The sequence below is a fragment of the Micropterus dolomieu genome, linkage group LG16 (assembly GCF_021292245.1).
Source record: "Micropterus dolomieu isolate WLL.071019.BEF.003 ecotype Adirondacks linkage group LG16, ASM2129224v1, whole genome shotgun sequence".
NCBI lineage: Eukaryota > Metazoa > Chordata > Actinopteri > Centrarchiformes > Centrarchidae > Micropterus > Micropterus dolomieu.
Window position 1 is genome coordinate 17,067,546 of NC_060165.1, and position 27,702 is coordinate 17,095,247.

Below are 27,702 nucleotides of genomic sequence, written 5' to 3' on the forward strand. Positions count from 1 at the left end.
ATTCTGTATTGTCATTAATTTAAAAAAATCATTTAATTACATAATAATACACAAGCAACACCATAATAAGCAACCACAGGAGCTTGCAGGTTTAGGATCTTGTTAGTCCTGAATCTGCCTATCTGCATTATCAGTCTTCATAAGTGGTGACTTCCACATGTGCATAGTCTTTGAAGGCCTTCCTGTTGCACTTCTGAAGTGTGGCACCGAGCTGTTTTCCCGGGCCGACTTCATAGGTGTGAGGGAACTTCTTCCCCTGCGTCCTCTCGTAGATCTCGTGCAGAGTTTGCTCCCACTTCACAGGTGACACAAGCTGCTTTACCAGCTGCCTGCGCACGTGGCTCTCGTTCATGTAGCGCTTGCCGTCCACGTTGGAGTACACGTTGATCTCAGGACGACGGACCTGAGCGGTGAGAGAAGAGAGAGGGGTTAGGTGACAAGTACTAAATCAGTCAAGGCGTGCAAGTGTGAGATATTGGTGAGGTTAGAAATTATTACACGAGATGTGGATGAAATGAATTATTGTTAAAGTGAGGCAGTGAGGTTTTTACCCTCTCAAGTGTAAAATGTTGATGGTTGGTTTGTAGCTTACATAAAATGTCAGAAAATTGCAAAAAAAGTCCAAAGGACAGTCCAAAGTTTAGTTTCTTATCTATGAAATCCTCCTGGACCCAGTAAATTTTAGGCATTTTTGCTTGAACAATTTGACAATTTTTTGTCAATTTACTGATTAATTAATGGATTAATCATTGCAGCTGTAGTTTGTTTAAAGTAGAGCCCGACCAATATGGGATTTCTAAGATGGATACCATTTTTGATGATTTTAAAATCCGATCTTTTGATATATCAGCCGATATCCTTTTTTTCCTCTTCTTTTCAGAAACAACACAAACAAAAAGAGAGACCTCACCAAGATAACATCCAAACACGTATGTTGACAGATTTTGCAACGACAACACTCATTACTGAAGAATCCGTCTTTCTGTTTCTTTTTTAATTGTCATAAACACTGATACCCATTTATCTGCAATCAGCTCATATTGGCTGACAATATCGGCACACCGATTTATCGGTCGGGCTCTAGTTTAAAGAGGGTGGGAACCACTGATTTAAGGTGGTTGTTTAAAACACACTTTATGTTGGCATTTCTTTTATTTTGGACATAACTATGCGGATTTCTGTCTTAAAGGTTCAGTAAATGATCAATCTTTTCATAATTTTTACAGAATATTTTAAATATTGTTTTATATTTTTAGAAACAAAGCGACATTTAAATTAACATGTTTATATTATATTTACAAACATATGAATACGGAAACATGAAAATCATTACATTAAAAACCATGTTAAACATGCAGTTATGCTGCACGCTGGTTGTCATGCAAATGCAAGATGGTTTCTAGCATGTCACAGCAGTCAGAAATATGATTATATATGATTATCATGGCAACCATTGGATCATAAGAATATACCATGAAGGGCAGCTGTGGCTTAAAAAATGTTTGACTGACCTCCACCTGTCTGAGCACCTCTCTGAGGGGTTCAGTGGCCGACTCCATCAGCTCTGTGTGAAAAGCCCCGCTGACTGGGAGAGGTTTGGTCCTCATGAACTGGAGATGTCGCGAGTTTTGCTGGAGGAAAACCAGAGCCTGGAAAAACAACACTGTAATGATAAAGCACAAAGCATGTGCAGGACTTAAAAAAATAGATCAAAATAATCAAAACTGCCTTGAAATACCTGTTGGTGCCCTGCAATGACTCTGCCATCAGGGAACAGATAGTTGGCCACAGAGCAGACCGGCTGCTCGATACCCAGGCTCGCACAGTGTTCTTTAGCCTGCACACAGGCATGTTTATACTGGGCCTGTGGTCTACCAATGACTGACAGCATCCCACTAGGAACCAGCTCTGAAGCTTTCTGCATGGCCTCTGCACGCACCTTAACCGCATAGAGAGCTAGAAGACACAGAGGGGGTAAATATGACACTTTAACTTTTGAACTGGCTAACATCTTTGTCCCAAACAAGTTAAGAAACTCGTCATGTTTACCTTCTGCATAGTTCATGGCACCAGAAAACACCAGGGCAGCGAATTCTCCAACGCTGAAGCCTGCAGCAGCAACACACGTCTCAATGGCCTGAGGACAGAAGTGTAAAAACATGACCACACGTACTTGTTCCAGTTAGTGCTAGTTTCACTGTTTTGCTCATAAAATGTAGCTACTCTTTCTTTTAATGGACTGTTTATGTCATGATATTGCTACTTTTAAGGATCAAAATATGTTTACTTTATTACATAGGTTTTTTAAAATATACATATATTTTTTTCTTTGTAATATAAGTCGTTTTGGACTACTGTGTTAACAAGGAAAATTTCAAGAAAATATTAATCATAAACAATATTAAAAAATTGACTAGTGCTGCGAATAATAAATATTTTTATTATTTAAAAAAATTGATAAAGCAAAACTTTTCTAAACCTATATTTAAAAAGATGCTGTTTAAAATGCTAGCATGCTGTTTTATTTCCAACATGTCTTATCTTAATATTATTGTTGGGTATTTTATTCCACTTTATTCTGTATTCTTTTAAGTGTCTGATATTATTTGCCTCTTTGCTGTCCTGAAATGCAAATTAAATCATTAAATCAGTGATAGGCCTACAGTTAAAACAAGATGGAAATTGAAGAATGCAGTAAAAATAATAAAAGGCTTATATAGAGACTAATAGGGTTTATTATCATCATAATTGTTTCTTTTTTGATTCATTATTTGGTCAGAAAACTGTCAGAGTCGATAAATTGTTTGTTTGTTATTGTTTTTTTGTCCAAAACTTAAAAAGTGAATTTGCCATTATATAAAAAGCATAAAAAGAGAGAAACTCATCAACTCCACACAAAGACAGGCTGAAACAAGCACATTTTTGCCATTTCCCCTTCACAAATGACTTCTAATTACAAAATAGTTGTCGAATATATTGTAGACTACCAACCGTGGGGTTTTCGTGGTTGAGCCTCTCCACTGCAGCCAGCGAGGTGACAAACACCGCCGGCTGACAGTGAACCGTCTTCATCAGCTCCTCCTCGGGTCCCTCCAGGCACAGAGCCAGCAGGTCGTACCCGAGGATCTTTTGGGCTACCATGAACATTTCTTTTACGTTGGGGTACTTCAAAAGTCCTCTACCCATGCCCACAAACTGGCTGCCCTGCCCAGGGAAGAGGAGTACGGAGCAGCCACTGGGGTCTTTTCTGGGTCGCCACTGCTCCATCGCGGGCGGCTCAGTGTCCGGGAGAGGAGCGGGGGCTCCGGGCGGAGGGTGGTGACTTCCACCCGGGGAGCCAGGTTGGTTTGTGGACAGTCTCCTGCCCACAGAGACCAGAGACCTGACCTTCCCTCTGGAGGCTGCTGTCACACTGACAGCCACTGATGCCAACATGGCGTACTCCTGCCTTAAGGATCTCTTCACGAATTAAGACAAACCCATAACCTGCAATTAAACTGTAAAACTATACTTACTGAACGAAACACTACATTTAGCGCCTAACAGACATCTTTTCTACAGTCCACATGACACAGTCCAGAGAGCCGCCATGTTAACTGAGGTCACCTGGCTTGATTTCATTTTCTATCCGGGTCACCTCTTTGTTATTTCCTGCTGCTGCGCCACCTTCAGGCCACAATATGCCATGATTTTGTTGACAACATATTTCATACAGACGATCAATTTAGCACATCACTCCCTTATTGCGTATCTTTGTAAAACAAATATTTTCTATATACCGAACCTTTAGAAAATATCCACCATCAAAGACTGAATTTAATTCCATATTGATCTTTATACTACACCTTATACTACTGCCATAATTACATTCCACTGCACTGGCTCCACCTGCTTACTTATCTGGTTACATATTGTTTACAACCTGTTTACATCACACTAAATAGATTTATTTTACTACATGTTGATCCAACACAGTATATATATATATATGTGCAATGTGCATACCTGTCTATAACCAGTTCTCATTACGTATATACAGTAATCACCTGTCTGTTGCAGTATTATATTCTATATTTATATTACATTTTATTTCTATATTGTAGTTATTGCACTATTTTGTTTCAGATTCTAATTAGATGTGATTTTTTTATACATACAGATTTTCGTATGAGCATTGTACTACCCAACAACTGCTACCACTGTAAATTGTTGTGCATATGACAATAAAGAATAGGGAAGGAAATTTGTCTTTAGTTTCTTCTCAGTTAAGACACAGTAAAAACATAATGACAAATTATAAAAAGTAGATAATTTCTCTCCCTGCATAAGGATATTTTAGTGCTAATTTGTTTTGACTGCACATGCTAAAAATGAGTTCCATGGTGTCATCTAGATGGCACTTTCATCTTTTTTTAATTTTTTATAGCTAAAAATTAATAAAAGGCTGTTGTAAAGAAATGTTACTCTAATGTATTTATTTCTTCATTATTACCATTCTTCTTATTTAATAATTATGAGCTGTTTAACAATATAATAAGTCATTTAACATTTGAATATTTTAATTACACTTTTAATGATTTTTGTAGAGACTGACCTATCTGCTGATTATTTTCTCCATTAATTGATTGATTGTTTGGTTTGTAAAAATAGAACCATGAAATGTTTTAGCATGAAAAATGTTAGTGAGTTACATATATATAGTTTCCAATAGATTTTCTGTCTGTCAACTAATGGATTAATTGACTAATCGCTCCAGCTGTACTTGTCTAAACTATTGGGTAGTTTAATTTATAACAAAACATCATGTTTCATAAGCTCTTTGTATGTTGTGTAGACAAAAATCTTAACTTGTAAAATAACTGGTAAATTAAGCTGTGAAATAATTGTAATAAAGTCTGAAATGTAATGGAGTAGAAGTAGAAAGTGGCACGAAAAGACAAATTTCATAAAATGAGTTTTATTATTCACCAATAAATTTTATTGTACAAAACTGGAAATCTCTGTTGATCAGTCAAATGTTAGTTAGTCAAATGTGTTTTTATTAAATCCTGCTTCACATTGTGCTTTGTCATCTTTGCTCTCCATCTTAGTGTGCATTTCAATGTATAAATATAACACAACACTTTTTGTATTGTTAATAGCTTTTTTCCTTCCACTTTCCGCTCTCAGTCTTAAGCAAATTTTATCATTTCTGAATGTGTAGATGTGAAAACGTGTTCCCCTAACCGTAAACACGGTGATCACATTTGTCCATTGGGTTTTCCCTGTGATTCGTCTGATCCATCTGACAGGTTGGCGGCCTCCATCTGCTCCTCCAGTCTCTCGTCCTCTGGTAGCTGGCTGTTCTGATCGGCTCTTATCTTGAATTTAGAGATGAACTCGTTACTAGCCAGGGCTTCCTTTTTGGGACACTTGCGATTTGATGATAGGCGATATTCCAAACGCTCTACAAAAACAAACAAACAAACAAAAAACATTTGGTTTTGTGAGGTTCACTGATATATTTGACTTTTAGGTCAAGGCTGCAAAAGTAGGTTATATTTTAGGTACCATTAGGTGTTTGTAAGTTTGTGTTGACGGTTTTCGATCAATTTCAGTGGCATTTTTAAAGGATTTCCTGACAATGCAGTTTTCAATATTTTCTCAGTGACTACTGGACTTTCTTGAAGGAAAACAACATTTTAGTGTATGCCATTTTAAAGATTTTTTTTGTATTTATTTTTCAGATAGAGAGACAAAGGGGATGACATGCAGTAAAGAGCTGCACTCACCGCCTCTAACCGAGCTAACCAGCGCCCTACAATGACTGTATTTTAATGCAAATTTGGATCCAGATGTACATTAGAATAGTTTTTATTATTATTATTATAATTTTTTTTTTAACAAAGTTAATCAAAACGGACAGAGATTGTAAGGATCTTACTTATAGGAAATCAATCTATTCAGCACAATAAATGGCATTATTATGATGCTATTGATCAGTGACTTTTTGATAAATTACCATTTTTAACTTAAATTGATGGTAATTCCAAAACATCTAGTGACTGTAAACTGGATTTTATACCTCACCTGTCTTTTCATTTACCAATTTAACATACCTTAAAATAACCCGATGCTTACTTGACCCTTAGATTAGAGATTAGGCTCAAATACAGATCAGTAAAGCCTTTTCTTAAATTTCAACAATTTTAGCCTGTTAAAATTAGGTGAAGCTATAATTACAACCTCTCGCCCAATGTCAGCTAGGACTGGCTCCAGCCCCCCTGACACCTACACAGTATACTCAGTTATAGAGAATGGATGGATATAATCACAAAGGTGTGCTAAAATGAAATAATTATTACCCCTCGGGCAAGGAGAGATTTTTACTACTTTTTCTCCACGACTTTTTACTACTTTCAGTAGGGTGCATTTTTGCTGACATTGGGGCACCAGCCCATACATCAACTTAAAAGTTGTTGTGTTGCCCCTTTAATCAGACCCACAGCAATAAGAACATACAGCACCTCCAGGAGTGACGGGTGTCATCAGACGGTTCAGCTGGACGTTCCAGTGCCGCACATGTTGACTGGCATTCCTCAGCTTCTCTTGTAGCTCCTGGAATAGGAAAAAATTCTCATGAGGGTGTTTATAGTATTAAACATGATGCGCCAATTTAAACACACTGTCTCCTTCTTGCCTCCAGGTGCTGGTGGCTCCTCTGGCGAGAGGCCCGCAGGTCCAGGAGCTCCTGAGAGGCCGAGTGAATAGCTGCGGGGGTATCCTCGCCTGTACTGCCATCGGAGGCCACCTGTATGGGGCTGAGGCTCTGCAAGGCCCTCTGCTGCTCCTGGAGGAGCTGGAACTGCTTCTTCTTCTCTTCTTCCACCTGCAGCAACCTGGAGAGGAAGAAGACAGACAAGAAGCACCAAATACAATCAAGTCACCACAAAGTCTGTAGTTTGGTTTGGTTTAGATTGTGGGTTTTCATTAGCACAGCATGTCAGTGTTCTGAAAATAACGAGAAGTCACTTGTTGTAGTTTGGCTTCTGATTTGGCCCAGACAAATAAGCTTGGTGACCACGATGACTACGGTCAGCAGTTGAAGCAGCAGCAGTGGCTGTGACATACAGCTCAGAGGCAATTGAGGTATTTCAAAACCATGAGTGCCTGATTGCTGCAAAAATCCTACTCTTTCTCTGAGTCATAACTCAGTCAAATCTGAACAGTAGGACTTACACTTTTTGTGTATAACATTATCTTTTGTCCATTGCAAACAAACGTCTATAAATCCGCTTAGAAATAGTTTAGAACTTTAGAAGTTTTCAGATCAAATCATCTAAAGAATCATCAATTTTTAAAGTATTCTTCAAAGTAAAAGTAATCCAGTGATACTTGTCTGTTTATTCATGGGTACATTGCAAAAATAGCTCATTCAGTGTACTTTTAATGGTACCAGTTTGCCAAAATGTAAACAAATACAGTATAAAAATAACAGGGCTGACGTTTTAAGACATATGCTTAGTCCTCTGCATCATTGTACTTGCTGTTAACATCCCCCAAAGCATTATGAGACCTATAGTACCAAAACTTGATCCTTGATTATCCCCAAAAGAGAAATACTTTGAAAACCCCTGGTTCAGAGTATAGGGGAATACAGTGGGTGTGTATGTTTGTTACCTTTCCAGCTCCTGTCTGGCCCTCTCCTCCTCCAGCCGAGCCTGGATCTCCATGTTGAGAGCAGCCTCCAGTTTCCGCTGTGTCAGCTCCAACTCCTGGATCCTCTTCTTCTGTTGCTCAGCCTCCCTTTCCTTCTCCTGCATCTCTGCCTGCATGCTGTCTCTCAACTAGGTGAACACACACACACATTTACACACACCACTTGGGTGGAAAGAACTGACCTATTCCTGAATCACCTTTTCCAGGAATGCCATAACTGTGTCTACACCACTAAAAATCACTGAAGGTTAAGCCTGAATTTTATAATGCCAATGTTTTCGTGCTGTATTGACAGGTCAAAGTCAATGGGATGGACTCTAAATCCAACTTCTGCGAATTGTTAATAAACATTGTCATCTGGAAAAGTTTCTCCTACCGTCTCAACCTCTTTGAGCTGTCTCTCCAGCTCCATCTGCACCTCCTTCTGTTTCCTCCTTTCTCTTTCCTCTGCCTCCCTTCGTTTCGTTTCCAATTCACGTGCATGCTGCAAGAAACAGATAAACGGAGGTTAAAACTAACATTACGATTAATCGTCCCTCCACTGATTCCTTCCGCTCTTACCTGTATGATGCTTTCTATCTCTAAATCCTGTTTGTCTTTCTCCTTCTCCATCTTCTCCATCTCTTGGATGGTGGAGTCGTCTGAATAGCTGCTCCGGCTGCTGCAGCTGCTCCGGGAGCTCCGGCTGCGCTCCTGTTGGCTGTGTTCCCGCTGGACCCGTCTCTTCAGTTTGAGTTCATGGTGAAGGGAGGACTTGGCCGCACTCTGGAGACGAAGGGCTGTCTGAATAGCTGAAGAGGTTGCATAAAGATCTTAAAGTGGTATTTGTTTTTCTTGGAATTACACATGGTAGATACTGTAATACTGTTTTTGCTCCTTTATTTTGATGAATGAATAAAGGAGCAGTATTTCTTCTCTTCCTCAAATCCCCAAAATTATGGAAATGACCAATAAAGTAGGATTTGCCAGTGACTGTTGCAGCTGTAAGATCCTTAGCGAGCACTAACCGTGAATACAGAAAAACAAAATCTAAAAAAATCTAGTGTTAAAATGACTAATCGAGTACAGAATTTTGATGATCGATTAACTGTTTAAGATATTTACTAACCAAAAATGTTTTAGTAGTATGTATGTAGTATGTAGTTAGATGAGAAGATTGATATCACTCTCATATCTGTACAGTGAATGCAAAGTTACAGACAGAGGCTGATTAGCTTAGCATAAAGATTGAAAACAGCTAGACTAGCGCAGTCCAACAGTTACAAAATCCACCTGCCAGTACCTCTAAATCTCAATAATTAACATATTCTATTAGTACAAAAAACAAAGGTTTTACAGGAGGTTATAATGCTGGACTATGTATTGGCTGTGCAGAGTAACTTCCTGGAGTCTAGACTGGACTGAATCAGGCTAGCTGTTTCCCCCTGTTTCATGTCTTTGCGCTAAGCTAAGCTTACTGGCTTCTGGCAGCAGCTTCATATTTACCATAAGAGTGAAATCAATTCTCAACTCTGCACAAAAAAGCAAACAAGCCAAAAATTCAAATTGTTCCTTCAAAATGTCTCATCTTAAATCAGTTAATTTTATTAGAAGTCCCCCACATGATAAGTCACTGCAGTCAAAATGACTCTGTTTGCCTAACCTTATACACAACAACACACCTTGAGTCCACTCCACCTTTTGTCTCTGGTCAGGCGCACTCATCTCATAGGTTTTATTGTGGGTTTTCACACAGAAAAGGCAGCGCTTCCCCTCCCTGTCTGGAATAGGCTGAAACAGAAAGAGGAGAAAATATAACACATTTCAGATAGTGTAGCTTGACGGTTAAATCATGTTATTAAAATACAAGAATATGGGGATTTACGTGCTGTGAAGGACCCTGTTTGAACACATCCAAAGCACATAATTTGCCTGCACACCATATGAATAAACATGCAATGTTTAAATTACATTTCTTCACCCACCTCAATGACACAGCTCTTATCCAGCTGGATCTCCCCTTTCTTGTCTTTCAAGTCCTCGCTGACGTAGTAAGCCATGGAGGAGGGCTTCAGCACAAACCAACGCTCAGTCCAGTTCCTACGTACATGTCCCTTTTTCCACATATAACCCTGGAAACAAGGCACAGAATTGAAGAAGAAAGAGAAAAATGATGAGATAATACAACAAAACAAAAACCTTGAGTGGGAAAAAAATGAAGATACATAAAGTACTGACCCTCTTGAGGACATTGTGATACATCTCCAGAAAGACCTCGTCCAAAGCCAGACTGAAGGCCTCTGCATTGGTGACCCTCATCAGCCGGCCAGCACCCAGGTGCTCCAGGAAGTTCCATATAGACATGTCCTGTTCCTGCACTGCAGCATCCCGCGACATAAAGTCCTCCAAGGGTTTCCCATCCCACTCCTGGCTCATGGCTGTGGATATTTTCTTGAGGAGATACTCCACCTAAAAGTATTAAAATATTAGAAATATATAAGTTTATGAAGAAAAGATCCCAAAAAACAAATATTGACGGTCAAAATAATACTAGCTAGGCCACTGTTGCTGATATTGGGTGATACTGAGTAAGCTGACATATTGCATCAGTGTATTTCTGCAACATATACCTTTACAGAGGAAAGCTACTGGGCGGACGGTATAAAAGCGGTTTATTTTTATCTCTGTCTACAGGAAACCAAAAGCATTATGGAGGAAGTGCAGGAAGGAAGAGACTCATTAACTTACTTACTTACAATTACTTTTTTTTCTGCTGTGAAAAATTTTACTGTCAGACACAAGCTGGGTTTATAAGGACCATAATTTATCCTTTTAGCAATAAGGCGACCACCGTGAAAGTGTGTCGTGTAACTGCCTCTAACCCTTGGTCTTGACTTGTTTCCCTGTGTGATTTGTTACTTTTTATTTATTTTTATTCGCTCAGTGAATGTTAAGGAAGAAATTTTTGCACTTATTGTTTCTCTTGCTGTACATAATCAAAATGTTTGCATTTTATACTCAGAGGCGTATATGCAAATAGAATGGATTTGGAACTTCTTAGCCAACCCCTAGTCAATCAGGCCTCTATCAAATCCCCAAAATTAAGTCGTACCTACAGTATGTGTCTCTCGTTTTACACAAACAAACTTTACTCTCTCATCAACTCTTTTACCTCCTCTGGTATCATCACCAGTGGGTAGCGGTCCTCAGACAGGAGGTTGAATAAACAGAAGAGCTTGAAACAGTCTCTTTCAGATAGCAGCGCCCCCTGTGTTAACCCCTTGAAGTTCTTCTTCCTGGTCATCATCCAGCACAGGTCATCAAACTTCTCCTTGTCAAACATACCCTCTTTGACCTGAAAAGACAGAAAAAGACTTCTAATGACTGAAACATAATGGGTATGATAAATCACTCAACCAATGAGGTTATGTCTTTCTCCTAACCTAAACCCAGATTCATGGAAAGCTACTCCATCTACGGAGGTTTGACTTAAACCAAGGAGATTATATCTGCCTCTACAAGCAGCTCTGCTTCTAAGAAATGTTTGTAAAATGAAATTTCCAAAGTTCCTGGTAAGAACAACCCAATATCATTCATAAGCCAGTAAATGATAGATATTAAGTGTGCACATTTTACAAATATGTTCAAATTCTAATGTAAGAGGAACTTAAAGGACATGACTGGCAATATCTTGTTGTCAACAAATCCCATAAAAAGAAAGGTAACAAATCTACAAAAACTACACACTTTCCTTACAGCTATCCACTTTAGTTTCTAGCAAATGTTGCTCAATTTGGAGTAAATACTGTATTTTTTGGGAACTATTTTCAGTGGTGGATTAATATACATTTTAAGTGTTTACAGCAGCAGGGCAGTGTATGTGGGATTGAGTCAAAATAAAACTCCAGTGTGTGTTCTCCCAGAAGGAAGTCTCTTCTAAAGATGATGCATAAGAAAGCAAACAGTTTGCTGAAGACAAGCAGACTAAGGACATGGATTACTGGAACCATGTCCTGTGGTCTGATGAGACCAAGATAAACTTATTTGGTTCTGATGGTGTCAAGTATGTGTGGCGGCAACCAGGTGAGGAGTCCAAACACAAGTGTGTCTTGCTTACAGTCAAGCATGGTGGTGGGAGTGTCACGGTCGGGGGCTGCATGAGTGCTGCCGGCACTGGGAAGCTACAGTTCACTGAGGGAACCATGAATGCCAACATGTACTGTGACATACTGAAGAAGAGCATGATCCCCTCCCTTCGGACACTGGGACGCATAACGACCCCAACACACCTCCAAAACGACCACTGCCTTGCAAAAGAAGCTGAGGGTAAAGGTGATAGACTGGCCAAACATGTCTCCAGACCTAAACCCAATTGAGCATCTGTGGGGCATCCTCAAATGGAAGGTGGAGGAGCGCAAGGTCTCTAACATCCACCAGCTCTGTGATGTCGTCATGGAGGAGTGGAAGAGGACTCCAGTGGCAACCTGTGAAGCTCTGGTGAACTCCGTGCCCAAGAGGGTTAAGGCAGCGCTGGAAAATAATGGTGGCCACACAAAATATTGACACTTTGGGCCCCATTTGGACATTTTCACTTAGGGGTGTCCTCACTGTTGTTGCCAGCGGTTTAGACATTAATGGCTGTGTGATGTGTTATTTTGAGGGGACAGCAAATTTACACTGTTATACAAGCTGCACACTCACTACTTTACATTGTAGCAAAGTGTAATTTCTTCACTGTTGTCACATGAAAAGATATAATCAAAAATTTATCAAAAATGTGAGGGGTGTACTCACTTTTGTGAGATACTGTATAAAATAGGCTATATATATAATTTAACTCTTGACAAATTAAATAAAACTTTTTGATATATAACATTTCTGTATATCTATATTCCAATAACTGCTATGAGGAGGTGATTTCAATACCCACAGTACCTTATCCAGAATATATTTGTTGAGGTAGGGCATGTAGCCATGATTAGACACTGGCCCATCATCATCATCCTGGAAATGCTCCTCCAGAGCCACAGGGTCATGTGGGATATTCAGCACTGTGTACAGGTTGTGGGAAAGCACCTGATGAGGTAACACAGAGAGAGAGAGAGAGATACAGTACATTTATATATATATATATATGCACACAAACACAGTCTCAATATCACTTCTGCGCCCTCCCTATTTCTTCATATATCCACAAACACACACAAGCACAGACAGCCTTCAGGGACGGAGCGTGTCAGGACAGTTACCGCTATTTCCCTGGATTCTTCTCTCCTGTGGGGGCTCAGTCAGGCATGTAGGAACCGGACAGAAAGAAACATGACAGACAAAAATAACCCTCACTGAGGGGAAAGATGACAATAAAAGATATGTACTTGTTGTGTTCTCTGCCTTGCCTTTTTATTTGAAACCCTGACCATGGTGGTGTTATATGACTAGCCTATTTGTGACTCTGTGCCACAGAAAAAAAGTTGGACTTTGATCTTAAAGCTGAAACACGGGCTCACACCTCACCTTCACTCTGAGCAGGTTATGTATTTGTTGGAAGAAGTGTTTAAAGCTTTTTCAAATATTTGGATTGTGTGAGCTTGTACGGCGTTTGAGTGTTGACGGTTCCCAAGATTACAACGTTAATTCACATAGTCCAACTTAATATTTCACAACATATGTTAGGCCTATATAAAAACTATAGAGACTGGTGGGTTTTGGTTTGTCTTAATAAAAAAGGGAATTTAAAGGAAATGTTAGCGCTATTAAAGTATGTGCTGTCCAGTGGACGCCCCCCGTCTCAGTTTCCTGATTTTAAAATGACTGCATACTTACCTTTAACTGCGATTTGGACACTTTCCCGCACTTCTCGACGTCCAGCGATGTGAAAGCGTACCAGATGGACTTGAGGAGTTCGGATTTTAAGTCCATTTTGGGGAGCTCGTCGTGCGCAAAGCAACTACATTTCCAAGAGCAGCGCGGCAACTTTTACGCAGGGACGGGCGAGCTGTGGTGGTGAGAATCGCCAAATAAAATGTGGGACAGAGTACAGGCTGCTGTGCAAACTGCAAAGGACCAAAATGAGTCAGATGTAGGGCAGACTTAAAGAGGCAGAGAGCAGAGACGCAGGGCTGCACTTTCCTCCACTATAATTGAAAAACGATTTTACACATGTGAAACACTTAGAAAAGTCTGGTTTACATTCCTGATAATATATGTGTGATAATTTTCTTGCCTTCCGCTCTATAGGTTACATGGATCTGGATTAAAAAACACAAACTTACAGAGCTAATGTAGACATATCCACGCTACATTTCCAAGACATTTATCCAGATAGTAGAGGGTGGATATCTGAATTCCTGAATTGCTGCCATCCAAATACCGAATAAGAGGTTCTCTGCTATCAGATACAGGAGGCATATCGAGATTTTAGAGACACGCCCATTTTTATAAAGAGCAAAAAGCCATATTTTCTGATAGAAGTGTCAAAATCTGCAAAGTTAAGGGACACCACAGTATTTTGAATTCACAAAAACACCTTTAAACATCTCTGAATGTATTATGACAGTATATATATAATATAACCTGTCAACTCTGAGAAGTTACCCTTATAATATACAGATAGTATAAATGTTAAAACCTGATTAGCCTAATTAAGGTTGTGATCCTTTACATCCTTAATCAAGTAATTCTATGTTCTCCTCACTGCTCTCCATATTTAGGAAGTGTTTTTGGGGTGGTGGAGATCTCATGGTGACTTTAATTTGCAGCACTCTGCAGCCATTTTATGTCCCTTCTGGTGAACATTTGTTTTTGCAGGATATAAGTTATAAATTGTGCACATTAAAGTGCCCAACCCAAAAGAGTTTTCAGAGGTAGCAAAAATGTGGATTCCCTGAAAAGTCCTTCCCTGAGGTGTTGCTTGAACATCTCTCAGAACTCATCTTTTGTGTGATGAAACTGCTGGCGGGGATGTAGCAACCTCAGGGAAATTAGGTTACACAAGGACAGTGTAATCAGACAGAAAGCATCAGCAAGCCTTATTGGGCATAATGTAGGCTAATCAATACCATAATTAGGTCATGAAAAAAATGGTTGTCATTGTTTGGATGCCACAGCCCAAAGCCTCCCTGTCACTAAAGGTTGATATATATAGGTTTTAAGGTTAACTTTGTGATAAATTATGAAAATATACATCATATTACCCTATTTGACTGAGGATGCAGCCTATAGATCATGATTGATCTGCTCCATAAACTAATCAATGCTGGGTCAGGCTGTTGTGTTTCATCACACTCAGCAGCGCATCTGTATCTGTTGCCTTCCCTTCAAGGGCACATTTAATCACCCTTGTCTCAGGTGGTAGAAATGAGATGTCATTCAGTAGCCATAATTCAGAATTGCAAAGCCAGAGGTCACAGTGAGGATGGACCCCTCCCAGTGTGGAGTTTTTACCACTGTGGCACACGTCCAGCATGCCCTTTCTTATAAAATAAAGACCTAGACATCTTTGTAAAAGTCTTTAAAATGCAGACATCCCCCAATCTGTGGATGAGGGATATCATCTTCACTTTTTTCTACTTAAAAAGAAAAAAAACTCATGTTACAAGTACAAAATTTAAGTGATTCACAAGATGTATCTTTACCAAAGCTGTATGTTGTTTTGTTTTTACATTTATGAATACATTAACATTAAATTACAAGAATGCTGTTGCCATTTATATATTTAATATATTCAAGGGCAGCAGACCTTCACGTTCCCATTCCCAGTGTCTAATCAATATCATATCCTGCAATGAGGCAAAGATTTTTTGTTTATTGTCGACAGATACAGTTTCAGTCATGCTTGTTTGCACTGTTGGTAATTGATAGAAGACATAATACAATAATGAATGTGGAATAAATAAATATATAGACCATACATTACAATTACAAGAGCAATAAAAATGCCTATCCTGAAAGGTGGGCTGTAGTCTATGATGTTGAGTTATCTCAGTGCATATAGTAATCACGTGTAATAAGTTCATATGAGAAAAAACACTATGACATTCATATACTTTGATTTCTTGCAGAGAGTTAGATGAGAAGATCGATTCAGATTGTCTGCATGAATAGATCATTTGGAATTTGGCTGACCTTTTAAATGATGTATTGGAGGAACAAAAAACCTGCATGTGGCACAGTGAAAATCTCAAAATAAAATAATACAACATCAAAATATAAATATAGTCTATATAATGACAAACCTAACAATAGCAGACACTTTTTACTAGCTGAATTCTTGATTAAACCTGAGGTACTCAGAAATTTGACTGGACTATCTGTTCAATGAGGCAGCTCCAATAATTTACTACAGTTAAATCCAGTTTGCATTATTACAACTCATGTTTTTATTTTATTTTATGATATATAAGCTTAAGACATCTATGGACATGCACAGTAATGCCACTACTGCAAATATTTTAGACATTGCATTTTAGCAGCAACCCCCCAACTACACAAGCTATCTCCTTCCCCATGCTCTCAGTCTTTATGCTAGGCTAAAGTAACGGGCTGCTGTCATTAGCTTCTCATTTAGCGCACAGAGTGGTATCAGTCATCTCATTTAACTCTTGACAAAAAAGCAAATAAGGATAGTATACTATTACTGAACTATTTATTTAAGTCAACTTGAGTTTGATTATTGAAGAAAAGAAATCTGATCTAGACTTCTACTCACTGTTTCATGCTAGTAGTGGGTTACACAAATCTGGGTCATGCCAATGTAAGTGAGCATTTAAGGAAAAATGTTCAAAAGTGTTATTCACAATATTTAAAACAATTTTGTGCTTCAGAATATACTAACTCTAGCAACATAGAGACATCTGGAAGAATTTTTAAAGCAGTCAATATCTTACCAAAGTACCTCAACAGAGTGGAAATTACTACAGCCTCTCAGATAAACAGCACAAAATATCACAGACAGCAATAGATTATTAAGTTCTTTTCAAAAGCACCATTCTAGCACAGTGTAGTCTTTGTGATGGGAAAACTAAATGAAGTAGATACAAACATCTGCTGAACACAGCCAGACTAAATCAATTGAAGTGGAAATCTGCTGGTGAGCATTCCTGTGCATTCAGTGGAGAGATGTACTGCTGGAAGTAACCAAAATGAGTAGTTTAACCATAAATAATTGTTTTTAATATGTAATTTTTAATACATTCTATTGTAATGAAGCACATTATATATCCATGCCAATATTGAAACATTTCTGAAACAAAATCATTTAGCAAAATCAGGGAGCTTGTTCTGCCATATTTTTTACAGTCTGCTGCCCAATCTGGTCCCCCCCAAATTTGTGATGTCCGACTTCCCCTTTGCAGGTATCAAATGGACAGAAGCTTAACTTAAGGAAACACCTCTTGTGTCACACATTCCTCCCACCCGCACTGAATCAAAGACGCCTTTCTTGAAATTGTGCAGAAGACAAAGTCAGACAAACTATGAGTGTAAGAGTTGTGAAGTTTGAGGAGCATTGTCTAGGCATAAAATTTATCAAGATGTCTGAGATAATTTGCCACTTCGCAACTCTATTACTCCATAGTTTCCAATCCTAATTATTTACAAATTCGTCAATCCAGGTTAGTTTGCCTGTTTTTTTAATTGACCATTAATGTGCCACCACACGTTGCTGCTGTCTTGGGGCCAGTTTGTTGGCCAGCAGACAAGCCAGCGCAATTCCTCCTATCTGGGTGAAGGCCAGTCCTAACACAGTGGCGGCAATGTGGAAGACGTTGTCGTTGACCAAACTGAAAACTTTGCGGAAGCAGCCGTGTGGATGGATTCCTGCAGCTGCCACTCCTTCGTTATCATCTGACAGAAGTGGCCGATTCTTGCAGCCCTTACGCCTCATGCAGCAGCTGTCCGGCAGGGACAACGAGGTGCCGTTCTCTGCGGGCAGGAAGGTCATATGCTGGATAGCCCAGTCTGAAGTGAGCCAGTCACGCCAACCCTCAGCTCCACAACACTCCAGGGCCCTCTGCAGGCTGTCTAATGCATCGGCACGGCCTTCATCCTCTGTGTATCCGGCCACCGCTCGCAGTAAGCCGCTGCGAAATCCTCCGGCAATGTCTTCACGATAGAAGAGACCTGAGAGTCCAGCAGCCAAACCGGCAATAAGTGCAGCAAGTTGAAAGAACCCATAAGCCCTAAGAACGCAGGGCAGGTTTGCAGCCACCCCCAGACAACCCAGGAAGCCCCAAGCGGTGATGGCAGCACCTGTGGACAGAAGGATGATTGGGGCGTTTGGGTAGCGATTGGCAGAAAGGAGCATGAAGTCTGCCAGTGAAATCTGTGCCCACACACCCAGGGTGAAGATGGCCAAGCCGGCTGCCCAGAAGAGGCAGCTGAAGGCCATGAGACCCAGGCGCAGGAGGTGCATGACTCCCACTGGGCGGCAGCAGGGTGGGGAAGTACCCACAGGTGGAGGTACAGGTGGCGCCAGGGAGGCCTCTGAGCAGACAGACAAGGATAATCGCTGCTGCTGTTGATGGAGCTGCTCCTCCTGCTCTTGGTATGGTGAAAGCAGATAGCCAGGGATCGCAGAGGGTCGCCGAGGAAGAGGAGGTGGAGTAAGCAGGTCGAGACCCCGTGGAGAGGAAAGTCGTCGCACCGCCAGATGCTCGTGTTCCCAGTCCAAAGCTCGTCTGCTTGGACTCGACCGAGCTGACAGCGAGCCGTAAGGCGGTGGAACACTCATGATCACTCTACGGCTTTATCTACTCCTCTCTCTCTCCCTTTTTACACACTCCTCCTCTCTCTTCCTTCCTTTATCAGTGCCTTCACTCTCGTCCTCCTGCAACACACAATCCCCCACTTCTTTATGACTGGTTATTAATCCGCCACCAACACTACCAGCGCCAACTGGACAGTAAATCACACTGATGGGTGTTGCGCCGCACCGTTATCTGCATCCACAGCCTCCTCGTTTCTACCTTATTTATTTGTTTATTTCGGGCATTCTTTCCACCTGCATGATTACCAGCTCTTCAATTCCTCCGCTGATAGTCACATCCCGACATCTGTTCGCTCACTGCTGCCCCTCGTTCTGGTCAAGGCGAGAGGTGATTGCAGTGGGAAGGACCTGAAATCAACCGATGCACACCCTCTCTCGGTGTGGAGGAGACATCCCTTTGAGTTTTACTAGTCCATTTTTCTAATAAATTAACTGGGGAAAAACTCTTTCACTGTCATTCAGTGTATGTGACGTGTTTGTAAAATGTAAAAACTGTCCCCATGTGCAACTTTAATGATATCGTGACAGCTGCCAGAATAGCTAGTAGTAGTATTTTTGGGGGAACAATGTCAGTGAAGGAGCGACTAAAGTTGTTTATAATTTTTATAGAGCTTGAATTTGATTTGAAAATAAATGATCATATTTGTGTCATCTCTTTAAACTTTTTAAATTATGGTCCTATTACATTATTACAAAAAGACATGCAAACTATATAGTACATAAAATCACATCCTCAGGTCCTCTAAAACCTTGATTGAACACTTAATACTCAATACAGAAATGCATTTATGAGAATAATAACATATTTGTTCTTTTGTGAAGCTTTTTATGAAAAGATCAAATTCCTAATTGCAATTATATATTAGTCAAGCTAATTTAAATTAACATTATAGAATCATTAGCTGAAGTTTTTGTCAATGGTCCATTTGTCTTTTGAAAAAAAAAAAGGCTGTGGAGAATCTGGACCAAAAAACCCCACCTTTTATTAACTTATTGGACTGATCATTGTCACCATCCTTTCCTGCAGACTTATTAACATTTATAGATTTAATGACTTATTAGAAATTGAGAAATCCAGGAGCATTCTTCCACGGACAACACAACATAACTATTATTACCAACCAGAAAAACAGCCAAAGGGATTTACTAACACGAATGAAGCCACTAAGTTATTAAAGGGTGCAATATTGGAAAGTAGTTCGTCATTTACAATGTGGATGTTGGACACTGCCCCCCTTAAAAACAGACTTATAGTAGTAGACTTATAATAGTCACAGTGGTATTACCCAAATAAAATAGAAGTGGCCAAGAAATGGACTTTGTTTTCACATTATGCTAACTCAGTTACTGTATTATGGATTGTCTCATCTAGAAATGTTACTTTTTTACATTATGCAATGCTAAAAATAGATTTAAAAACCTGCACTGGAACTGCACTTTGTTGGTCCCCTGTTGCAGCCAGTTTCATCGTGGTGATTGCTGCTCGGCATTGGCTTCCCTCCCACCAACTGTCCACCCAATCAGAGCTAATTAAAGCCTCTCAGTTAACACATTCAGATGGCTCTTTTTATAAGGACAAGGAGTGACATGATGACAGAGGGGGGAATACCCAAATAGATTGGCTGGGAAGAGGAAGGGTGTGCAGACTTCCAATGTGGTATTATACTATAGCCTAGATCCCACATTTTGTTGACTTGGGCTGCAGACATAGTTTTGAAGCTAAATGTATTTTCCCTGTATATAAAAACCGACCTCAACATCTCATGTTTTGATTTATAGTCTTTGCCATGTTACTACAGCATCTTGTTCTCCAGTGTGTGAAGAATACAACAGCGAGCAGGGTGAAGACAGATGGATTTCGCCACAGATCGCTGGAGGTCTGCAGAGGAAATGAGGTTTATGATGTTTATAATTAATCTTTGCTCCATAACCATCAGCTCATCGAGTTTTATGTGAATGCAGGATGAGATTTCAAAGGCTACTCCAATACAGCTTCTTGAAAATACAGGCGTGGGGAAACCACTCCACTATTTTTGGTGGCTGCAGAATCACCCTTTTGAAACAGACAATGAAAGCAACAACTTAAAGCAGTGTTTCCCCAACCTTTGTGGCTTGTGACTCTTAAAACACATATACTCGCAACCCCTTCGTACATGTTACATACGTCTACGTGTGTAATTTATCCATCGTATATGGTAAAAACAAGATAGTCTACAGCACATGCTACAATCTCTGCTTTCAGCTAAATGCTACTGTGAGCATACGAACATCTTAAGCAGGTATGTTTACCATGTGCACCATCTTAGTTTAGCATGTCAGCATGCTAACAATTGCTAATCAGCACCAAAATACAAAGTACAGTTGAGACTGATGGGAATGTCAATAGTTTTTCAGATATTTACACATAAACCAAAGTATTGGACAAATAAATGTTTTACCTGATGATGGTGCTGGAGGAAAAGTCAAGGGAATAACTAATGTACATGAATGTCTGCCCTAAGGTTCATAGCAATATTTGTTGAGACTCAAAACAGCCTCATTGTGGAGCTAGAGGGGGAAAAAAGGCAAAGTTTAGAAAATCTCATTTGGGCAGCATAAACATGTTTTTTCTGGTTTTCTGTCCCTGTTTATCACCCACTGACCCCTCCTGATTAGACCCCTAGGTGGGGTGTGCCCTCAGGTTGAGAATATGCCCTGACATATAATGCAATCTAACACTACAGAAACAGCAAAAACAGAACATTATGCACTTCATAAAGGTGGCATTTACTGCCTGACATTGATCATACAGGTTTTCGTTTATGGCATTGGCCCTGTCTAGTGTAGACCTTATAACTTAAAAAATAAATAACTTTAGCTACATGTTCTCGATTATACAGGCATTAAATTATGGGGCGCCAAATGTAAAAATTCAGATACAATTTTATAGGTGATATATTTTGATTATTTACTCACTTTCCTCACATCTAGCTAAATTTTCTCACATTTGAGACAGAAATTCATGTAAAACGACATGTTATATGCAATTGTCAACAATATGTTTATAAAAGTAAAATAAAAAGTAAAATGTTAAATCTAAATCTAATCTAAATCTCTACAAAGCTAAAACTGTCTGTGCACCCCACTGACACACAATACTATAGTATGGAGAAAGAAACTGACAATATATGGAGTGAAAAATTAATTTAATGGACAATTTTGTTCACCTGTGATTTCGACTTCAAACTACTTTATATGATGATTTAAACATTTGTGCTTTCCCTGTTGCAAACTTTAAAGGAAAGTGGAGATGACAGAGTAAAGCTGCACATATAAAACACTGATATGTCAAAATGATTTATGTTTAACGGATTTAAAAATCAGTTTTTTACATTTACTTAAACGGATGAAGGGAGCAACACTACCAAACATGATCTCCTTTTCCAAATATTCTCTCCTAATCAGAACTTGTGAATTTGTGATAAATCAAAACATGTAAACTCAAGCATCCTGAAACATTTTACATTTCTTTTTCACAATTCCGTTAACCTAACCACTGAGATAGTCTCTGTTATTCATTTAACTTTGTGATTCCTCAGGCTGTGCTGCTTCTCCCTCGTCCCTGTGTGTCTCCATGTGTTTCTTCAGCTTGGCCTTGGATGTGAACGTCTTCATGCACTGCTCACAGTACGGCTTCAGCGGCTTCAACCCTGAATGGCTGCGCTTGTGTCGCGCTAGCTCCGATGAGCTCTTGAACTTGAGCTCGCAGATGCTGCAGGGATACGGCCTCTCCCCCGTGTGAATGCGCTGGTGCAGCTGAGCCTCGCTGAGGGTGAGGAACGACTTCTCGCAGTGTCCGCAGGGGAATGGCCTTTCTCCTGTGTGAATGAGATTGTGCCTGGTCAGCGCGTACGGTTTGGTGAAGCCCTTCCCGCAGTAGGTACAGGGGTACGGGCGGGCGCCGGTGTGGGAGACGATGTGTTCCTGCTGGGTTTTCTTGCTCTTGAAACGTTTGTCACACTGAGGGCAAGAGTAGGGCCTGTCATCCACGTGCGACCTGTGATGTTTTGAAAGCTCTCCCTGCGACAAAAAGCCCTTCCCGCACTGAGAGCAGAGGAACGGTTTCTCCCCAGTGTGCATCCTCTCGTGTCTGGCCAGAACAGACACCAGGGTGAACCTCTTGGGGCAGTGGGAGCACTGGAAAGGCCGCTCGCCTGTGTGAACACGGAGATGTTTCATGAGCATAAAGCGGAGCGAGAAGCGTTTGCTGCACTGGTCACACTGGTAAGGTCGGTCTCCAGTGTGGGTTGATAGATGCCTCTTCACATCAGATCTCCGAGTGTACGTCTTCTCACAGTGTGGACACTTAAACTGATGCTTCACTTGATGCATCTGCCGGTGCTGGGAGCGCGCGAGCAGGGAGTCGAAGCCGTCGCCGCACTGCTGGCAGATGTAGCGTTTACTGGTGACATGGGACTTCCTGTGCTCGAGCAGCTCAGAGGAAGTTGGGAAGCTCTGGCTGCAGATGGAGCAGATCTGAGGAAGCTGGCTCTCCTGCGAGTGAGACTTCTTGTGGTGGACGGTGAGCGCGCGGAGGTTAGCGAAGGAGCTCCTACACAGCTGGCAGGAGAAAGAAATGGCTGCGCCATGATGTTTGCTCTCATGTTTGGCCAGATCCCACGAGTGCTGGAAAGTTCGGTCACACTGCGAGCAATGAAATGGTCTCTCTCCGGTGTGAGTGAGCTGGTGTCTCCTGACGTCTGATGTCCGAGTGAACGTCTTACCGCATGTTTCGCATGTGTGGGCCTTCTGTCTGCTTTGGGACTGAGGCACATTTACTTTGCTTTGACTGTCAGGCTGTTCGGTTTTGCTCTGCTCGGTGTTTCCTTTGGGGAAGAGTTTAATGGATGTAAAAATTTCATCCGTGCTGGAAGGACACGGTGTAAACTTGGCTCTTTCGAGAGTCCTGTACACCTCAGTGCGAACGCTCTGCATGTGGAAGTGAGGAGGGCTGTTTTCATCTGAGATGTGGAAGGGACACTGTGAGCATGTGAAGATGATAGATGTCATCTCATCCGAATCACCTGCAAATAAATAAAAGGTGTGAGTAAAATATGTGGATATTATTTAAAAAAGATTTTATTCCAAGATGATTCAAAATATTACCTTTGTTGATTCCTTTGATGGCTATAACCGAGGGGGCCAATGATACATCAGCTCCACTCCTGGTGAAATAACAAAAGAACACTTAAATGTAGATAACTCATATTTTTTTTGCTGTTGACATGTTTGGATAATAATTGTGTTTTGGGAAATGGTATGTAAAGTGTTAGGAAATGAATTCCCTATAGGCGTATGCTACTTTATCTGAAGTAAGTGTAATAGGAAGCGTTAGATATTTGATATAATCATTTTAAAGTAAAAAAAAAATCGAATAAAGAAATTGTTCGAAATTTTGGTAAATATGCGTATTTGCCTTCTTGCTGAGAGTTAGATGGAAAGATTGACACCACTCTCATATCTCTACAGTAAATATGAAGCTAGAGCCTGCAGCTGGTTAGCTTAGCTTAGCACAAAGACTGGAATCAGGGGGAAACAGCTAGCCTGAGTAATTTACACTTTATGTACATTTCACATATGTGTTGTTTCAAGTGTAAAAACAACAAATATTTTTATGGGGCTTATATGTCAGACAACTTCTTGGCCAGCAGATGTTTACACACTTTGGTTTGGCTAGAAATTTTTCCATTTCTTTTAGCAATTCAGCCATTTTGTTTTTTGAAGCTAAGCTAACTAGCTGCTAGCTGCAGCTTAACATAGAGAGTTGTACTGACCTTCTCATCTAATTTTTGGCAAGAAGTATATGTCCTAAAATGTAAAATATTCATAATAGTTGTGTAACTTTCTATACAAAGAAAAAGAAAAGAAACAAGACGGGTTCAATTGGTGGTGTCGATTTACTTTAAAAAGAATACTATCTTAAAAGAGGAAGCAATTCTAGTATTACAGTACAAATAGTTTATGTACGTTTTTGGTTCTTCGCTTGTTTCCTTGGATGACCTCTTGATTCTCCACGTCTCCAGCTGACTGGGTGACGTTTTCCGTTGTAGACGAGTGGATCTGCGCACATTAGCTGAACAGGGAGACTGTTGTGTTTCAGATATCACAGCTTCACTGGAGACATCTGTCATTTCTTCATGGACATAAAATGATTTGTTGTTATCTTTCAAGTCTGTACAAGAGCTCATATTGCTATCTATATCCCCAGTTTGGAAATCCTCCTTCACCTCTTCAACAACATTTTCTCTGTTCTCTTCAGTTTGGTCCCTTGTATCACGTCCGTCATGTGCATTTTCTTCATCTGGTGCATTTTCTGAAGCAAGATCATCATGAAGAGATGAATCGTTACTCTTTCCTGTCACTATGTCTTGACCAAGGCTCTCCTTCCTTAGTGCAAAAGTTTTCGTCAGAGTCTCCAGAGCTTTAGCGACATCCACAGCTTCACTTGTTTCTTCTGCCCTCAAGCTGGTAGCCTCCTCATCACCGGTGTTATCTGCACTTACAGCCACTATCTCTTCTTCGTAGAAATCGGTTTGAACTTGCACTTCGCCTGACTCGATTATTTCTTCACCCACTTCAGGCTCTCCAACTTCCACTTCGGTGTAGACGGCCACAACGCTGTATTGGTCCGTTCCAACAAAAGTGACGGGGTTCAGTATATTAGCATAGCTGTGGATTGATTCCAGTCCGACAGAGAGGTTTGTCTTTTGCGAGGGAGGAATGGATAAAGCAGACATGATGCAGTTACCAATAGTGGATGAAGGGCCATCTATAAAAAAGAAAACAAGGAATCACGTTTGAAAAGCTAAACTTTTAAGGCACTTGCATGTAGTGCTGTAACTAAAGACTACTTTTATCAATTAATCTTCTAATTGTTTAGGGTCCTTGTGACATTTTTTCCAGGTGAAATTCAAATAGTTTGTTTTGTCAGACCAGCAGCCTAAAACCCGAAGGGTTTAGATTACAATGATATTTAGGGCGGGATATTGGTACTGATCTCCAAATGTGATTATATTCTGATTAAGAAACTCCTGATTTAATTCGATTGAGGATTCAGTTGCATCAGATAGTATCAATATTGCATAAATATAAACGCCTTCTCAGGATTTATTTTGAAAACTCAAATCTCTTTTTATTCCACACAGCAACACCCGTGTTCTTTTGAATATAAACCAGCTTTATGTTCCATTTAAAAAGTGAAATTGTAAAAAAAATATTTCCCTAAACAGGTAGCCATGTCTATAAAAATATGAAATGTATAACAAGTAACCTAGTGCACAGCTTTTTGTGAAAATTTACACATATTCACTAAGAAAAAGCACAGATGCAAGGAACAATCTTGAATGTTTAAGACTGAAAATCTGTTTTTTACCCAGGCCTAATAATAAAACAAAGAGAAAAGTCCTTAAATTTAAGAAGCTTGAACCAGAGCCTGTCTGGCATTTTGACTTAAATTGACTGCAACAATTTTCTGTTTATCAACTAATCATTCCAGATTTACTCACATGGCATTTTCAGTACTCCTGAACTTCTGTAGTGCTGAAAGATTAAGCTCAGCTCTTCAGTTGAGGACTGAACACATTCTTCCAGCACAGGAGGAGCAGAGCCGAGCCAGGCTGCAGTCTGTAATCACAGGTTTAAGTTTGGCACATGTTTTGCTGCAGAATCACAACCAGAGACAATGTAGATGGACGGACTGAATACCTGTTTTAAATCGGGTACTGGAAGCAGCTTTTCAAGTTTTGAGAGCAGCTCCCACAATAACACATGCAGAGCAGCATCATATTGTGGCCCATATTCCACTGGAAAAACCTCCTGCAAGAGATAATCATATTTCTAATTACTATAGGATTTATTTAGAGTATTATCAAGCTAAACAATGAAGTATTATAATCTGTCTCACCTGGAAGAAATATGCTCTCTCAACTGGATCTTTCAGCAGGCTCTGCACAAGTGCAATGAATGTGGACTCTGTTGTTTTCACCTCTGCATCCCTGTACTGCCACAGACAGGATTCACGTCATTTAAGGGTCATGATTATTTGTATTTAAAAATTTGTTGAACTTACATTTGTGTTTGCAGAGGTTATAGGGAGTTTGTCCAAATAGCTCTGGATAACTTGAGAATCAACAGAACCCCGAGCTGAGCCTTTGCAAAGCTCCAGAATCAACTGAAATATCAACAAATTGTTATGGCAAAATTATTAAAGCAAATTAATCACATACCCATACGATATAATAAAATATTTCTGCTCACCCTTGCTCTTAGACCCAGAATGAGTTGGGCTCTCTGTCTGTGGGTGATCAGCCCAGGGACGGCTTCTGTCACCATGAACACAAACTCCTGGAGCTTCTCATAATTCATCACATCTTTCTGCTTCGCCAGCTGCCACATAGCAGCCGACAGAAGCTGCAATGGGGGCACCAGGAGGCGAAGAGATGTAAGAGGTAGGCTTGGGTCTGAAACCCAAACGTGTAATGTGAGAGATGCTCAGTGGAGGGCATTATTGAGCTTTCAAGTAAAGACTTGCAAATAAACTCAACAACACAAATTTAACTAAAACCATTAAAAAATAATCTCTTTCACAGTGGAAATATAATAGAGGTAATGCTTTGCTAAATCAAAGAAATAGCAAAATTACTGATGAATCTGTATTTTATTTCCTTTTATGTAAACTAATAAAACCTGCCCAAGTCCATGAACGAGTATAATTGCTGGACAAACCTATTTATTGCCAGCTTAAAACTTAAAACCTGGTAATGTATCTGCCGCTGTAATTTAGATCTCGGGACAATTAACTGCATTTCTTGATGTTATTGTTTGAGATCTCAATATAACAAGTTAATTTCTAATGCAACAGCACCGGTCTAACTGCTGATAATTGTTATATTCCTTTAAATAGACGGGGCCCGCTAACTAGCTGACTAACATAAACATAGCCTGCTTTAAAGTACAGCGGGAGCACATTATTAATTACATACCGTTTATTTTCTCTGTTGAACCATTAACCTCCATTAGTGCAATATGTCTCCTATAGCGTTGAGAAATGTATGTAAAATAATGATGTTTAATTTTTTTGGCTAACATGCGCTGTTAGCACGCAAACGCCCGTTTCCTCAACTCGTCTCTTACGTTTCCTTTTTTCAAAATAAAGGTCTTATAACTCAGCTGTGAATGATCTTAATTTATAATGCATTAATAAATCAGTTTTTAATTTATTA

The 27,702-nt window shown here is 40.0% G+C and overlaps 4 protein-coding genes across 5 annotated transcripts; all 4 read right to left on the reverse strand.

The window, feature by feature from the left end:
- Positions 1-14: 14 nt before the first annotated feature.
- mcat (malonyl CoA:ACP acyltransferase (mitochondrial)) lies at positions 15-3,616 on the reverse strand. Its single transcript, XM_046072141.1, has 5 exons — positions 2,992-3,616; positions 2,050-2,137; positions 1,739-1,956; positions 1,512-1,649; positions 15-403 (listed from the first exon to the last, which is right to left on the reverse strand). The coding sequence occupies exons 1-5, from the start codon at positions 3,433-3,435 to the stop codon at positions 131-133; spliced, it is 1,161 nt and encodes a 386-aa protein (XP_045928097.1). The 5' UTR covers positions 3,436-3,616; the 3' UTR covers positions 15-130.
- Positions 3,617-4,941: 1,325 nt separating this feature from the next.
- On the reverse strand, positions 4,942-14,021 carry def6c (DEF6 guanine nucleotide exchange factor c). Of its 2 annotated transcripts, XM_046072098.1 has the most exons (13): positions 13,950-14,021; positions 13,501-13,672; positions 12,613-12,753; positions 10,850-11,032; positions 9,916-10,146; positions 9,663-9,809; positions 9,360-9,468; positions 8,260-8,489; positions 8,075-8,182; positions 7,660-7,826; positions 6,680-6,878; positions 6,507-6,597; positions 4,942-5,446 (listed from the first exon to the last, which is right to left on the reverse strand). In XM_046072098.1, exons 2-13 carry the CDS (start codon positions 13,594-13,596, stop codon positions 5,241-5,243), a joined length of 1,908 nt encoding a protein of 635 aa, XP_045928054.1. In that variant the 5' UTR covers positions 13,597-13,672; positions 13,950-14,021; the 3' UTR covers positions 4,942-5,240. The 2 variants fall into 2 exon arrangements, with proteins under 2 accessions (XP_045928054.1, XP_045928053.1); XM_046072097.1 differs by having other exon boundaries at positions 13,501-13,982.
- Positions 14,022-17,191: 3,170 nt separating this feature from the next.
- On the reverse strand, positions 17,192-18,406 carry LOC123984593 (tetraspanin-7-like). Its single transcript, XM_046071549.1, has one exon. The coding sequence runs from the start codon at positions 18,404-18,406 to the stop codon at positions 17,318-17,320; it is 1,089 nt and encodes a 362-aa protein (XP_045927505.1). The 3' UTR covers positions 17,192-17,317.
- Positions 18,407-21,610: 3,204 nt separating this feature from the next.
- Positions 21,611-27,597, reverse strand: si:zfos-932h1.3 (zinc finger protein 252). The gene is made up of 9 exons (XM_046072033.1): positions 27,463-27,597; positions 26,738-26,940; positions 26,550-26,651; positions 26,385-26,480; positions 26,186-26,296; positions 25,987-26,104; positions 24,449-25,250; positions 23,588-23,646; positions 21,611-23,505 (listed from the first exon to the last, which is right to left on the reverse strand). The coding sequence occupies exons 1-9, from the start codon at positions 27,566-27,568 to the stop codon at positions 22,001-22,003; spliced, it is 3,102 nt and encodes a 1,033-aa protein (XP_045927989.1). The 5' UTR covers positions 27,569-27,597; the 3' UTR covers positions 21,611-22,000.
- Positions 27,598-27,702: the final 105 nt, after the last annotated feature.

Bases quoted from the DNA above. Each gene is read 5' to 3' on its own strand.
- LOC123984593 (XM_046071549.1), bottom strand. From the start codon at position 18,406: ATGAGTGTTCCACCGCCTTACGGCTCGCTGTCAGCTCGGTCGAGTCCA.
- si:zfos-932h1.3 (XM_046072033.1), bottom strand. From the start codon at position 27,568: ATGTTAGCCAAAAAAATTAAACATCATTATTTTACATACATTTCTCAA. The intron at 26,652-26,737 runs GTGAGCAGAAAT...TTGATATTTCAG, and splicing joins TTCTGGGTCTAAGAGCAAGG to TTGATTCTGGAGCTTTGCAA. The intron at 26,105-26,185 runs GTATTCAGTCCG...CTGTGATTACAG, and splicing joins CAGTACCCGATTTAAAACAG to ACTGCAGCCTGGCTCGGCTC.
- mcat (XM_046072141.1), bottom strand. From the start codon at position 3,435: ATGTTGGCATCAGTGGCTGTCAGTGTGACAGCAGCCTCCAGAGGGAAG. The intron at 2,138-2,991 runs GTTGGTAGTCTA...TTCTGTCCTCAG, and splicing joins TCAACCACGAAAACCCCACG to GCCATTGAGACGTGTGTTGC. The intron at 1,650-1,738 runs GTATTTCAAGGC...TTGTTTTTCCAG, and splicing joins TCATTGCAGGGCACCAACAG to GCTCTGGTTTTCCTCCAGCA.
- def6c (XM_046072098.1), bottom strand. From the start codon at position 13,596: ATGGACTTAAAATCCGAACTCCTCAAGTCCATCTGGTACGCTTTCACA. The intron at 8,490-9,359 runs GTGTGTTGTTGT...CAACCTCTTCAG, and splicing joins AAAGGTGGAGTGGACTCAAG to CTATTCAGACAGCCCTTCGT. The intron at 5,447-6,506 runs GTGCTGTATGTT...TTGTTTTTGTAG, and splicing joins GACACCCGTCACTCCTGGAG to AGCGTTTGGAATATCGCCTA.